The following is a 15,471-nucleotide window of genomic DNA, read 5'->3' as shown; positions in this document are numbered from 1 at the left end:
CAAAAGAGAAGTAAAAAATGTGAACTGGATATGCATTATTATTTTTTTAAATCTAAAAACATTGCATTAGTTACATTTAGGCACTTAGTTTTGAAAATGTAAATGGTGAGGTGAGGCTAGCCAATCTCGCAAAATGGCAAACTACCTATTTATTCTTCAGATCTTTAATTACCAAGTCTAAAAAAATCCTTTCATTCAGAAGTCAAAAACATTTATCAAACAATCCCTTATTAAGTGCCATACAAAGATAGGCAAAAGTAGTCTCTTCTTCTCAAGTATCTTACATTCTAATGGAAGTGATATACACTTATCCCTTCCATATTGAGTGAGTTAAGGGTGAGCCATTCTCTTAAATCTGGAAAAATCCAAATAAAATTTTTTGACTCTCTGTTGGTCCCAGAGAAGTTCAATTGTTTTTTCTTACACCATACAATACTATGAATAATATTTTATGCATTTCTGAGCTTCTAAATCTTTTTTGTGTAGTCTGCTGACTTTTGTGTGTCATCTGTAGCTTTCACAAAACTCTCCCACCCCCCAATTCTCATTAAATTTCTTATGCTGACCTGCAATATATCATAATTGAGATGGACAAAGTCATGATATGGAAGTATAACTATTAAGATATACACAGAAAGTAATCTCAAGAGGGGAAAGTCCAGTCCTAAGTAGCTAGAGGAAAAAAAGATGAGGTTTAAACCCTATTTGTCAAAAATAAGTCAAATATCCCTTTGAAGTCCACAGAGTTTTGCACTTAACATATGTGAAATACAAATTAGATGAATTACTCAATGTTGCTTATTACAAATGTTTTCTTTTTTCATATTTAAATCTTTTACTATGATGAAGCAGTTTTTAAAAAGTTGAAAAGTCTAGTGTCTTCTGACATCTGGATAATATTTTATGGTTACTCAAGTTTGCCTGAGAAAAATTACAGGACAAAATATTTTGGGATATCCACTGAGGATGAAGAATGAAATAAACAGGTTTCTAGAATTCTCTTCCCTGGGTGTAACAAAAGTTAATTTGTCTCAAGAGACTGACTTTCTTAAACCTTCCCTTTAATACAAGCATTTCAAAGTGAACATTAATCTAAGGGAGTTGGGAGGAACAAAAAGATTATAAAGAAATGCTAAAATGGTCATAAAAATAACTATACCAAGCATGTACTTATGTCTCATGAATAATTTACAGCCAAAAAAACCTTAAAATTGTGGAACTATCTAATTTATGCTATTCAATTGATAATGCCTTGTATTTTTAGCCATTTCCTGAAAATATCTTATTTCTTTACTTCTACTTTAAGTTCCTTGAATATGGATATAATTCAATCCCCCCCATACTATTATAGCTAAAGGCTGAGTATTTGTATCTTCTAAAATATTTGCTTAACTAAACTAAGCATGGAGTTTAAATATTTAAATATTCCACAAAGCTAAAGGGACTGGGAAAACTGAGTCTCTGAAGGAGGTAGGGAAAAAACTCAGGCATTGGAAGAAGTTCTATTATATTGCAACTGGGATTAAATAAGAAAAACAAAAACTTCATTCCAAGAGCATAGTAACTATAAGTGTTTTATTTCCTATCTTGTCAATACTTAAGGAATAGGTGCAAAGTACTAATGTTCAAATTTGAGATTAAGAATATTTTTTGTTAATCTCACTTTATGTACAGTTTTATGAGGTTGAAATTCTCCTTAAATTCCATAAATCTTAAAGCACTATTTGCAGGTGAATTTTAATAGTGTTCTCGAGAGGAAGATGGAAACCAATTAATCCCTCTCCCCTTCTTCCTAAAAGGCCTTCTTAAATTAGGCAGGGTCCATGTCTTAATAAGAAAGAACAAAGACAAAAGAAAAAAGTTTAATGAAATTGCATTTCAATACAATATCCTTTGTAATTCCGCATATTTTTGTACAGTTTGAAACATTATTCTGAAAAGAGATCCATAGACTCTATCAAGACTGCCAAAGGGTTCCATGTCTCTCTCTCTCACTTACACACACACACACACACACACACACACACACCCACCCACCTCTGTTCTACTGCATCACAAATAGCATTGCTAGTCTAAAATTGTTTTGAACTTACCTTTTTGGGAAGAGGTTCTTCGTTCGTCATTTTGTTTTCTAGGAAAGAAAATAAGGGCATATAAGAAAAGAAATATACTGTTTTAATTGTTAGAACTAGATTTACAGTCATTTTTTATTATTATGTATTTTATCATTCTTAAACTCCAGGAATCTTCATCACATTCATTCTACTTCAAATCTCCTCTAACAAAGACTCCTTGCTTTTTCTTTCAAGATCCGACTCAGTGGCACCTTCTTCCCTAACATTGTTTATTAACATAGCCATTCTCAATATTTTAGTCTTCTAGCTGTGGGAAAAAAGATGATTTCCCAGGATATTCCTACAAGTCCCTCAGGAATAGTTCTACTAGGCTTGCTGAAAGCCATAAGCAGCATAGCAGCTAGAAACAAATATATAATTAGGTTTCTCACTTGCAGAAGAGAGATGATGTGAGTTATAGTAACAATCCAAACACACCTCTATCATGAACTATACCTTTTTGGATTAGGCAACATACATTTTCCCATATCAAACACCACATCCCAATCACTGTAATTTAATCAATATATGCTACAAAAGATAGTTTAATGTAGGGAATTCAAAAGAAACATTTCAAGCAGCACTAAGATAATTAATCAATGTACATATATCGTCTTTTTTGCTTTCAGCTACCTCTGTACATGGTAACAAAATGCCAATGAAGTAACAGAACTATGTAACATGTTCTATGTTCCAAAACCAACTATAATATTTTTACATAGAAATTAATAAACGTACTATGAAGCTACAGATCAAAAAAAAAGTATTTTTACCTTGAATTACATGAGACACTAAAATCTGAACCTGCATTCTTAAATAGAAGTCATAAAGGGGGGGAAAGCAAAAGAACTCCATGAGTAGGCCAAGAGTAACCTTTAATGTCATAATTAAGTATTAGGTATATGTCAAGAGTTTCTCAGAGAGTACTGTTATTTTTTAAAATGCCAACTAATTGTTTTGGAATCATGAAATCCATTTATATGTTCTCTATATGTTTATATATTCCTAAACCCATAGATTTTTCAGGTAATTACACCTACATTTAATGCTAGACTGAAACAAAAGAAATAATGACTAAATCAATGTAACATTTCCAATTAGTGGTGGTGTTCAGTCATTTTAATCTTGTCCAACTCTTTGTGATATCATTGAGAAATGATATCTTTTCCAATTTCACAACTTCAACATTCTCTTGAAAGTTGAATGCTTACTTTTATTTTTATAGTTTTACTTTTTTTAAATCATCAATTTCAGGCCATTTGAATTTTTAAGAACTAGGGACAATTAACTAAGATTTCCAAAAGGAATTTTTTTTCTTATATATACTAAAGTAATCCTTGTATTCTTTCAAAAGAAAATCCATCTTCAATGCTCTTCTGCCAGTAGAGTTCCTTCCTTACTACCATCATACATAACAATACATCAGTATATAATCCCAGTGCTATTTTTAGACAATATTTAGTTTAGAATTGTCTTTTAAGAATTTCTGAAAACTTTATCAGCTAACTTTTAGATTTCAACATCTTCCAACAGGATTATTGGTGTACAAAATAATTTCTAAAATAGGCCACATGATTAAATTTTTTGCTTAACTCTCTTGATTTAATGATTTAGATACTGGGTATACCAAATAAATTGTTCTATTTCAGTTCTCTGTTACTTGATTAAGTTGAGTTTCTACAAAGAGGAAGTAGTCAAGACTACATCTCTATAATATCTACAGATTCGTATGCTTATCAATTTTTCTTTTAAATTGTTTCTTGGCTATTAAAATTCTGAAAGCTAAAGGGTTTTTTGCTAATTAACCCAACCTACTTAGACTTGGGGAAAAAAGCTAATTTGATTTGATGTACCCAAACTACCATACAAATGACAGTGTTAAGATTAGGTCAAATTCTTCCATAAGTTGGTTTGTCAAAATGCTTTAAGGTTATTCATCAATAGAGGGCAAAGAAATAAAATGAAAAGACTCAAATGGAAAAATCTTATCAATATCATCAATAATCAGACTGAACACAAATTCATGACAGTTCTATGTCCCATCAGACTCTATCTTCCTTGATACTTTATTATGAGTCTGGAGTCAGGAACTCATCTCCTTGACTTTAAATCTGTCTTTAGATGTTTGCCATATGGCTCTGGGCTAGCCATTTAACCCTTTTTTGTCAGTTTTCTCATCTGTAAAATGAACTAGAGAAGGAAATGGCAGGCCACTCCAGCATGATTGCCAAAAAAACCCTCAATGATATCACAAAGAGTTGGACAAGATTAAAATAACTGAACACCACCACTAATAAATGCTTACTGAATTTAATTTTGGTCAATAAATTATGAAATTTTATTACCATCCCGTTATTAACTAAAATAGACCAAAAGAGTCATTTTATGCTTTAAAATTGCTTTTTAAACTCCAAGGCCAGTCTCTATTTTTATCATTGCCTCATTGATGAATGCTTAAAGATGTAAAATCTGAGCCATAAATAAGAGTAACAATTCCAGTGTTCTTCTATCTTCCCAATTATTTAGTTTCTTCAATATTTTCATTGTTAATGTTGCTATTTAAGTTATAATTTTCCCCTTTTGCTACATTTTACTTAGCATGTCTTAGCAAAGCTATTTTTTTTAGATTTTTTTTTTTACAAGGCATTGGGGGTTAAGTGGCTTGCCCAAGGCCACAGAGCTAAGTAATTAAGTGTCTGAGGCTGGATTTGAACTCAGGTACTCCTGACTCCAGGACCAGTGCTCTATCCAATGTGCCACCTAGCTGCCCCTCAGCAAAGCTATTTTTAATCTTCTCTCAGAAGAAACTCATTTCAATTTATTACAAAAAATTGGAAAGAATATAGCTTTTGCCTTCCTGAAATATTTCCTATCATACAGTGATACAAATATTGGATAGTCAGATCTTTAAAATAACTATAAACCTTCCTTTATATTTAAGGGTGAAAGGTCAACAGTAGTCTTTTTTGGTTCAATAATATATCACAATAGCAAAATACATATTTAGTAAAAAGATTTGGATGTACACAATATCTACAGAACATACAACTATCTAATTGGCTATTCAAACCCAATTTACCATTTTGGGTATTTATGTTGCATATACCTGAGAAAATGCTAATAATAGAAATAATTTTTGTTCTTCAGATAATTTCAGTACAACTGACAGGCATCTTCTTATACAGATAATGGAGCCTCTGGACCCCCTCAGTCAATATTATATATAAACAAGCATCATTGATGAATGCCATGTTCAAGTATTAAATACATGACCTCAATCCTTGAAAAAGATTTTAATCCAAGCAGGAAAATAACGTAATATTTACTTTTTTTTTCTGGTCATGAGAAGGAGGCTCCCTATGTGAAAATCCTCCTCTACTAATGTAAGCCAACAACTCTATAGCTTATAGGCAACTTTCCAGTTAATGGAACTAGAACCCAGGTCTTCTTTACTCCATGGCTGACCCATTATGCAGTGTACCATGCCCATATTATTTCTCTATATTGGTGAATCTAAAATTCTGTTTGCTAAATAATGCTAATTGGAATTGTGAAGTGTTATGCAACTAAAAGAAACAAACAAGGTGCAGTTACAATAAATCTTGAGTGGTTTTGATAGTAAAAAAGGAAATTGTAACAGAAAAGGCACAAATATTTCAAGTGGGGGAATAATTCCTTTGATGGAATAAAGCTGACTGGACAGAATGGAGAATGCAAATCATAAGTTCTTCCATTTATTTAATTCATCGAAGAGTAAATGTTTACTGTGTTCAGAACCCTATGCTAGGTGCTGAGGGTGATTCATAAAGTTACAAGCCTAATGAAACAGATGTGTCATACTCTCCCCCAATGGATTGGGATGTTTAACAAAATAAATGACAATACCATACAACACAGATATATTAATTTGTGGGTTTTTATAAGTCGATATGCAGCCTGCAGGGATTTAGTTCTATTTGAGTTGATACCACTGTAGTTGAGTATAAGACACAAATAATGATTATCCTAGGTCAAGAAAAAGAAATATCAAAGTAGCAGGCTGTGGTTTTCAGTCTGGCCAGTTGGTGAAATGTATGGTTCAGAGTAGTTAACTGATAGCATAAAAAGGTTATGTCACAGATTACATAAAATATTATATATTATAGCTAAATACCTCAGCAAATTGGAAAACAAAACATTATGCTCCTGAGATTGACTTTCAAGGATAAGCAGGTTTTAAATAGTCTGGAAGGATATTACAACCACAAGAAACTGCTTCAGCAAAGCCAACAAAGTTTTGAGAGTTGTGTACTGGGGAAAAAGGAATTTGGCTGGAGTATAAAGTGCTGATCAGAGACTAATATAAGATGAAAAGGTGGCATAGAATCACATAATGGCAAGAAGGTTTCTGAAAGGCAGGAGAAGTTTATGAAAAACCGATGTGGACATTCAAGATTTTTAAGCAACAGAGTGACACAAATGAATCTGTGTTAAAAAAAAAAACACACTTAATTCTGGCAACTGAAAGAATGGGGAGGAAAAGCCTTTATGAGAGCAACTGTGCCAAATTGCAGATACAGAACCCTGTGGGCTCCTTAATGCATCATTAGAAAGGCTGCTTTATTAGGTTACAAGTTTTTTGAGAGAAGGGACTGTCTTTTGCTTCTTTTTCTAGAACCACACCTGTGCTTAATAATTACTGATTGATAACTGCTTAGAAAACTACATACTAACATCATTTATGTTCTAATGCATTTTAACTTATTTTGGTAAGTATTTCTCAATGATATTTTAATCTGGTTCAGGCCAGAGGATTGAGGGCTTCATGTCTGACTTCCCAGGTCTAGAGGTTTGGAGTAGGCTGCTGCCTGGGGATAGAGGGGAGGAGACAAAGAGTTGCTAGAGATAATGGCCAGAGTCCACATGTGAATAAGTTAAAGGAAGAAATGGAGATACATAAGATTTTTTACTGTGGGAGATAGAAAATAGTAGTGCTGTTGCTAGAAATAGTTAAGTCTGAAGGATGAGCAAATTTTGAGAAAAGTGTGATGAGCTTAGTTTTGTATATGCTGAGTTTGAGATCCTGGAAGGACATTCATTTGGAAATGAATGGGATTCCCAAAATAAGTCATACAGAAAAGGATAAACAGAAAACTCAAGTTAAGGAGACAAGAAGCAATGGCAACATAGAAAGTGTCAATATTAGAGTGTTTCATATTTTAGTCAAAGAAACTGAGTGTTCAGAAAAGAGAAGGACCCTTATCAAATGGTGCAATGAGGATGGGGGGAGGGTAAAGTCATTGGATGTAGTGATTAAGAAGCAGCTTGTAACCTAAGAGCAGCTTTAGTTTCATTGGCTTGAAAGCCTAACTACAAGGGACTAAAGGTATAGAAGGCTTTAGGTACGGTACAGATAACCCTTTCATGAAGTTTAGGGATGAGTTTTTGGATGAGACTGAATTAACAAATGATTATTAAACATCTACTATGAACCAGGTTACCATGCCAACTAGATACTGGGGATAAGAAAAACATGTGTATATAAAGTATATTTGTATAAAAATGGCAGATAAGCAGTCAGTGAACACAAAGATGAAAACAGCTTTAAAAAAATACCATCAGTCAATTTTCCTAATTGCTTGCCTTCTGATGTAGTTTTGCCTATCAGTTAAAAAGGATATATATGAATTATCAGTGAATTTCAATCATTAAATCCTATCCAAGTTTCTTCTCACCATGGATAATTAAAGGCTAGTTTTGGGTGACAAGAAAAAGGGGAGAGAGAGAGAGAGAGAGAGAGAGGCAATGAGTTCAGATTTGATGAGCTTGGAATCAAATATGCTTTATTCCAAAGTTTACTATTATAAAGTCCTGGCCCCTATTAGTTTTCAAGCCTCTCAATTTCTTTTTTTTTTTTTGCTTCATCCATCCACGTATTACTCCTGTCTCCTCATAACCCTCAATAGAGGTATACCTTCCCAAGGTTCTGTCCTGGCCCTCTGCTATTCCCTAATTCTCACATGATGACTTCATCAACTCCCATGAGGATTACTACCACCTCAAGAAAGAGGACTTCCCAGATCTATCTATCTAGCTTTTATACCACCTGCCTACAGGATATTTTGAATTGGATGCCCAGTTCAAACTATTATCAAAAACAGAACTCAACATCTTTTCCCCCTAAAGCATTTTTATGAACTTTCCTGTCAACTGTAACAAAATTTAGTTTCACAATTTTAGTAATTTCCTCGAGTGAAATTCTTCACTATGCCACACCTTAACAGAGCCACATTAGTTCCTCCTCACTTCTCACTTGGACAGTCATAGTGACCACCCTGTCTTGTTACTCCTTTTCCAATACATCTTCACAAAGCTCCCAGTGATTTGCTTAAAGTTCAGGCCTGACCATGTCACTTCCTTACTTTTAATATACTCCAGTGGCTTCCTATTGCCTTTTGGATCAAATATTAGCTCCTCTATTTGGCATTTAAAAGCTTTTAACAGGCTAGCTCCAAACTTTCCACTCACTACACAGTATTCTTTTTCACTTAGTTCAATTGGTCTTTTTTTCTCCACACTAAGCACTCCCTTTTTGGGCCTTTGCACTGGCTGCCTCCCATGCTTAAAAATGTTCTCTCCCACACTGTTCCCTAATCTTAAAAGTTCTTAATTTGTTCAAGACTTAGCTCAAATGCCACATTCTACACAGTTTTTTCCATATACACACACATACACTTGTGTTTCATTTGAAAGCATCTGATGGTAAACTCCGTGAAAGCAAAGGTATATTTCATTTTTATCTCTGTATTACTATCACAGAGTAGGTGCTTAATAAATGTTTGTTGACTGATTGTTTAGAATCTCAGATTTTGAGAACTGGAAGATACTTTTAGTGGCTTTCATTAAGTCCAATTTATAATAGCAATTCTCACAATAACATATCCAACAAGTGGTTCTTCAACTCTGTTGAGTCTGAGCCAGAAGAGAGGCAAAGATCCAATGTAAAAGAATTAATAAAGCTAATCTTGCATCTCAAGAACCTCTGTAATTTCCGTTTTTTTTCCAAAATAAAAATACTCATTAAAGGAAAATTAGTAACCTTTAGAAACCTTTTCAAATCTGAAGAATGTTATTACTGTTGACTAATAAGTGACCTTGGGCAAGTCACTTAACCCTGATTGCCTCACATCCAAGGCCATCTCCAGTCAACCTGATTCACGTCCTGGTCACTGGACCCTGATAGTTCTGGAGGAGAAAGTGAGGCTGGTGACCTAGCACAGCACCCTCTCATTTAAATCCAATTCATTTACTTGTCATAGCATCATCTTCCTGATTGATGTCATGAATTTCTTCAAAAAATGAAGGATAAACATTATTATCTATAAGTACTTTACAACAGAGCACTAAGTGAGGACAAGGGAAGGACCTGGCTTAAAGCTGAAGGGCGCAAATATACAACATATGCATCCTTTGTCTCAAATATGTCTTTAAGACAAGCACAATATATATCCCTCCTTTGGGTGCAGAATTAGTGGTAATACTTGTTCTCACTAAAAACTTACTTCATTAAATACAAAAAAAAAGATATTTAAGTTTACTTAGGAAGATATTAAGACTTATTCAGTTTACCTCCTTCAAATTAATAAAAAAAAACTGCATTTCAGAGAAACTGTTGAAAACTGCACCTCCCATTTTCTTAAGGTTTTTTAATAGCTCTAAAGTGAAATCTAAGAGGAAAGGAAACTTGTAGCTTATTTTAGGACAGTTTCAGCTAGAGAAAGCTAGGTGGCACAGTAGATAAGAGAGCTGAGACTCTGGTTGGGAAGAACTAAGTTTAGATATAGCCCAGACACTTCCTAGTTGTGTAACTCACCTAACCTTTGTTTGTCTCAGTTTTCTCCATTTCAAAATAGGGATATAATAAAGTTTGAAAGGTTCAAATGAGATATTATTTGTAAAGTCCATAGCATAATGCCTCACACAAAGAAAGTATTTTAACTGGAAATGTTACTGTTTTAATAAACTACATAGGTTTTTCTAAGTAAGAACCACAAAAATCCAATTTGGCATATCAAGAGTTATAGGAAAAATGATGTAGTGGAAAGATGAAAAAGATGCAATACTGCAGTTGGAGAATCTCAATCTCATTCTGTTACTAACTTGCTCAGATCACTAAATCTGTTGAACTCTCTATTCCCTCATCTGTAAAATGAGAGGGTTGGGAAATATATTACCTTTAGACTCCTTTGAGGTCAATCTATGAACCTATAGACCTTTTTGGATTCAACTTGTAAATAAAAGTGGGGAAAAAAAGACAAGCAGATGCTAAGAAACTCTGACAATATTGGCCAAATAACAATCCTATAACATATTCATTCATTCAACAGCACTGAGTACTGTTAAAAAGCCTGTGATATACAAAGATAAAAGTAAAAGGGCTCTCTTTTTATGAGAGGTAATAAAGTATATAGCAGACAGAAGTGCTGAACTTGATGCCAGGAAGACCTGGGTTCAAAATCTATTCTTGATAAATTATTATCTATGACCTTTACTAAACCATTTAATCTAATTCTCAGTTTACATATGAGTAAAATGGGAATATCCTTGTAAAATCTACCTTATATGGCTTTTGTAAGGATCAAATTCCATAAAGATCTTTGCAAATTTGAAAAATGCTAAGTAGACCTTAATGTTAATAAGGAGATTATATATATATATATTTTATTAGAAGGATACATGTACAGAAAAACAATATAATTTGTGGAAGGAGAGAATTAAAAACAATTAGGGGTTTATTTCAGTAAAGGTTAGAAGGTAGCACTTGAGTTTCTTCTAGAAGGAAGTTAAGAATTCTCAGAGAATTAAGGAAGGAATGAATTCCAGGAACATGGGGTAGCAGGGAATGGAATGCTAAGTTTAGGGAATAGTGAAGGCCAGTTTGGCTAGCACAAGGAGCCCAAGAAAGGGTGTCATCTGAAGCCTGAAAAGGTAAGCTAGAGCCAGACTGCAAAAGGTTTTCAATGCCAAGCTGTGAAGAATACATTTTAGGCAAAAGGGTAATGACATGTTCAAGTCTTTGCTTTATGAAGACTATTTTAATAGCTGTATGAAAGATGAATTAGAAAGGGAATTGTCTGCTTGCAGGGAGTCTTATTAAGAGGCTATCAGCAATATATGGTGAAAAAGTGATGGGAGGACTCTGAACCAGCATCTTTTGATCCCAAGGCTACTACATATTTTTCTGAAATAAGAGTATCATAGTATCATAATTAGTTGCATTTAAAGATACTGGTCATAGGCACAGTTCACATATTAGATTGAAGTGACAATCCTGTGGATTTCAATCCCAGAGCTACAATCTACAGTGGGTAGTTGAGGCTAGGTGACAGAGTGGCCACATTGTGGATTTAGGCAGACCTGAGTTCAGAATGGCTCTCAGACTCTAGACGGGTCTACTTCAGTTTTTTTCAACTTTAAAATGAAGATAAAAGTAGCATCCGTTTCAAAAAGTTATTGTGAGGATCAGATAATATTTGTCAAGTGCCCAGTACCGGGTCTAGAATGTGATAAATACTTTTCCCAACTCCCCGATTTCTCCATCAGTGAGTTGGATGAAAACTTATTCAGTTACCTTCTTCATATTAATAAAACATGGAATGATGAAAATAATCTGTAAATGTACAACTACTCTGAAATAAGTAATATGCACCCACAAATCCTTTAATTTTAAATTAACCTTTATGTTACAGCAATATCAGAAGCTGGGTTCTGAATCAAACAGTTATGAAATTCAATTATTAAAAAATCTTGGTCTGTTTTTTTCCCAAATGAAATTTGATTCATCTTTCACATCTCTTCCAAATCTAAAAACCTTTAAGTCACTTCATCTATTGGCTACTCTACATGATGGATGTCCTGAAATAGTGGGAAAAAACACTGAAATTGGAGTCAGAAAATACAGATTATAGTTCTTCCTCCTTTATTTAAAAATCAAAATTCAAACCACCTTGTAAAGCTTCAGTTTCCTCTTCTGGGGAAATTGGGGGTAGTTTTTTGCTACGTCTAGGGGTCACTAGGTTGAGTATAAAACCAAATTTAGCCAAAACTTCATGCAGCTAATTTTTTCTCCCTCTCTTCAGTCAAAACATTACACACAATACTGTTGAGAAAAGAGGGGGAAAAGATGAAACAGGTTTCTGCTATTATTTAAAATGGGACCATAGCAAACCATTTCCATAAGCTTTTAGAGCTAAAAGAAAACAAATGAACTAGCCTGACACACTCATCCCCAGAGAAATTAAGTGACTTGCTCAATGACAAGTGGAACCATGGTTCAAATTCGGGTCTTTCAAAACCAAATTCAAATACTCTTTCCTAAACTAGCTACTGAAAGGCATATAGTAACCACAGAAAACACAATCAAAAGAACATTTTTCTAAAAACTGTTCACAAGACCCCAGCAATCAGAAAATGTTTATCACGAAGAAAAAAAAATTAATGGGACAGGAGAAAAAAAAGACTTGGGGGAAGCTGGGTTCCTGGGATTTCCAGTTAAGTTAAAAAAGTAATTTTTAAGCAGTTGAAGAGCCAAATGTAATACCCAGGACTCGAAACCACAACGCACTGTTTAAAATATTTGTTACCCGAGGAGAAAAGACGCATTAAGCCTTTACAACTAACATTACCCGGAAGTTTAAAAGGTTTTTATAAGACCGAGTATTACGTGAAAGTGTCACCTACTTTTACACCTACTTTTTGCTTTCCCCAAACTATTTTTACAAAACGAACCTCGGCTAAAAATACGCGCGGTGAGGGAGGCGGCGGCCCGGGGTCTGGAAGTTTCGAGACGTAAACAAACCCGCACTCCTTCCCAGCTCCTCGGCTCTGTGCCGCCCCCCGGGCCCACCCTCGGCGCGGGCGGTGACCGAGGGGTCGCGGGCGGGGGGCGGCACAAAGACGGGGCCCCCGGACGCCGCTCGCCTTTTTTTATGCGCGGCGTTTCTGAAGCCCGGCCCGGCCCGAGGCGGGAAGGGCGCCCGCCGGCTCCGGGGGCTAAGATGGCCTCGGGCGGCGGCGGGCGAAGCGTTAACGGAGCCGCGGGGCCCGCAGGCCGGGCGAGGCCGGGGCGGGGCGGCCCGTCCCGGCGGAGCCCCGCGCTTACCTCTCAGCCCGCCGGCCTGTCACCTACACCGCCGCGGGCGCCGAGCCCTCCCGGACGGACGGAGCGGCGGCCGGGCTCCGGAGACCGCAGCAGCGCAGGCCGCCCGGGCGCCCTCGGCCCCAGCGCCGGCGCCCCCTCCTCCTGCCGCCGCAGAGCCCGGCTCTCCCCTTTATTTGCGGGTCTCGCTGCTACAAAATGGCGCTGGAGGAGGAAATGAGGCTCCGTCACCCACCCCCACCCCCTTCCCTTCCCTTCCTCGCCTGCCCGCCCCGCCCCGGCCCGCCCCCCGCCGGGCCCGGCTCACTCACCGCGGGCTCCGGGCCGCCGGCGCCTCGCCCGCCCTCCGCGCCTCGCCTCGCCGCTCCGGCCGCGGGGCGGCTGCGGCTGCGCGGGCCTCGCTCCCGCCTCCCCGCCGCCGCGGAGCTCGGGAGCCCGGAGCGGCCCAGCCGGGCCAGGGGCGCGGGGGGAGGGGGCGCGGCGGGCGGCGGGCGGGCGGGCCGCGAGCGGGCGGGCCGGCGTTCCGCCGCGGAGCATTGTGGGACAGGCGGGGGGCGGGGAGGAAGCTTCCCGGGGTCGCCACCTGCCGCCGCTGCCGGCGGGCGCCCGCCGGCGGAGGGATCCGCGGCCGGGGCCGCCGCGCGCCCAGTCCCTCCGCTCGGGGCCGCCCGGGGCGCCCCGGCCATTGTCACGCCGTAGAAATGAGTCCCAGCGCGGCGCGGGAAATGCCCCCCCCCGCCCCCCGGGAACTCTAACATCCGCCGGTGTTCCATTGTTCGAAGGCCGCCGCGGCCGGGTTCCTTAAGGAAGCGGCCGGCCGACCCCGGCGGGCGGAACCCGGCGTTGTTGTTGTTGTTGTTGTTTTTCCGGGACAGAAGCCCAGAAGGGCGTTAAACAAGACCGCGCATTGGCGGGGTCGCGCCGCGGCACCCCTCGAATCGGCCCGGGCCCCGGGAGTCTGCGCACGAGCTCGGCTGACCCCCAAGGAGCGGCTCTCAGAGCTTCCTCCTCAGGACCACGCTAAAGCCAGGGACGGCCCCAGAAAGAGGAAAATCCGGGGAAACTTCCTCCGTGCAGGAAGGGAAGCTTCCCATGAGCTTCCGCCGATCCCTGACAGGAGGGTGGGAGGAACTTATGTAACGCTAAAATGTGCCGATGCACGTGAACAACTCATCACATGGCATTTGGGAAATTAAAAGTAGTGATCGTGGTGAAAATCATTGTTTTAGCTTTCATATACAGGGTAGTATCTTTAGAAATTTTGAATTCATGGCATCCAGTTTTATTTGGAAAATTAAATTATCAATTGGAGGAAGAAATAGTGATCATGGTGAAAATTTTTTTTTTTTAGCTCTCATATACAGGGTAGTATCTTTAGAAATTTTGAATTCATGGCATCCAAGTTTTATTTGGAAAATTAAGTTATCAATTGAAGGAAAAAAGTAGTGATGGTGGTGAAAATCATTTTTTTTTAGCTTTCATATACAGGGTAGTATCTTTAGAAATTTTGAATTCATGGAATCCAGTTTTATTTGGAAAATTAAATTGAAGGAAGAAATAGTGATCGTGGTGAAAATAATTTTTTTTAGCTCTCATATACAGGATAGTATCTTTAGAAATTTTTAATTCATGGCATCCAAGTTTTATTTGGAAAATTAAGTTATCAGTTGAAGGAAAAAAGTAGTGATCGTGGTGAAAATAACTTTTTTTTAGCTCTCATATACAGCGTAGTATCTTTAGAAATTTTGAATTCATGGCATCCAAGTTTTATTTGGAAAATTAAGTTATCAATTGAAGGAAAAAAGTAGTGATCGTGGTGAAAATAACTTTTTTTTAGCTCTCATATACAGCGTAGTATCTTTAGAAATTTTGAATTCATGGCATCCAAGTTTTATTTGGAAAATTAAGTTATCAATTGAAGGAAAAAAGTAGTGATCGTGGTGAAAATCATTTTTTTTTTTAGCTTTCATATACAGGGTACTATCTAGAAATTTTGAATTCATGGGATCCAAGTTTCATTTGGAAAATTAAATTATCAATTGAAGGAAAAAAGTAGTGATCGTGGTGAAAATCATTTTTTTTAGCTTTCATATACAGGGTAGTATCTTTAGAAATTTTGAATTCATGGAATCCAGTTTTATTTGGAAAATTAAATTATCAATTGAAGGAAGAAATAGTGATCATGGTGAAAATAATTTTTTTTTAGCTCTCATATGCAGG

General features: G+C 37.6%; 1 protein-coding gene across 4 annotated transcripts in view; it reads right to left on the bottom strand.

The window, feature by feature from the left end:
* The window catches only part of WTAP (WT1 associated protein), a 31,736-nt gene extending 18,112 nt beyond the window's left edge, over positions 1 to 13,624 (bottom strand). The window contains exons 1-2 of one of the 4 annotated variants that reach the window (XM_074187960.1): positions 13,563 to 13,624; positions 2,094 to 2,131 (exon numbers count right to left, since the gene is read on the bottom strand). In XM_074187960.1, coding sequence (XP_074044061.1) covers positions 2,094 to 2,123 — 30 coding nt within the window. In that variant the 5' untranslated portion in view covers positions 2,124 to 2,131; positions 13,563 to 13,624. Of the gene's footprint in view, positions 1 to 2,093; positions 12,968 to 13,254; positions 13,393 to 13,562 lie in introns of those variants that run through there. The other 3 variants (XM_074187959.1, XM_074187961.1, XM_074187958.1) reach the window with 3 other exon arrangements.
* Positions 13,625 to 15,471: the final 1,847 nt, after the last annotated feature.

The sequence above is a fragment of the Macrotis lagotis genome, chromosome 5 (assembly GCF_037893015.1).
Source record: "Macrotis lagotis isolate mMagLag1 chromosome 5, bilby.v1.9.chrom.fasta, whole genome shotgun sequence".
Taxonomy (NCBI): Eukaryota; Metazoa; Chordata; class Mammalia; order Peramelemorphia; family Peramelidae; genus Macrotis; species Macrotis lagotis.
The sequence above is the reverse complement of the archived record's forward strand: the minus strand, read 5'-3'. Positions and strand labels throughout refer to the sequence as shown.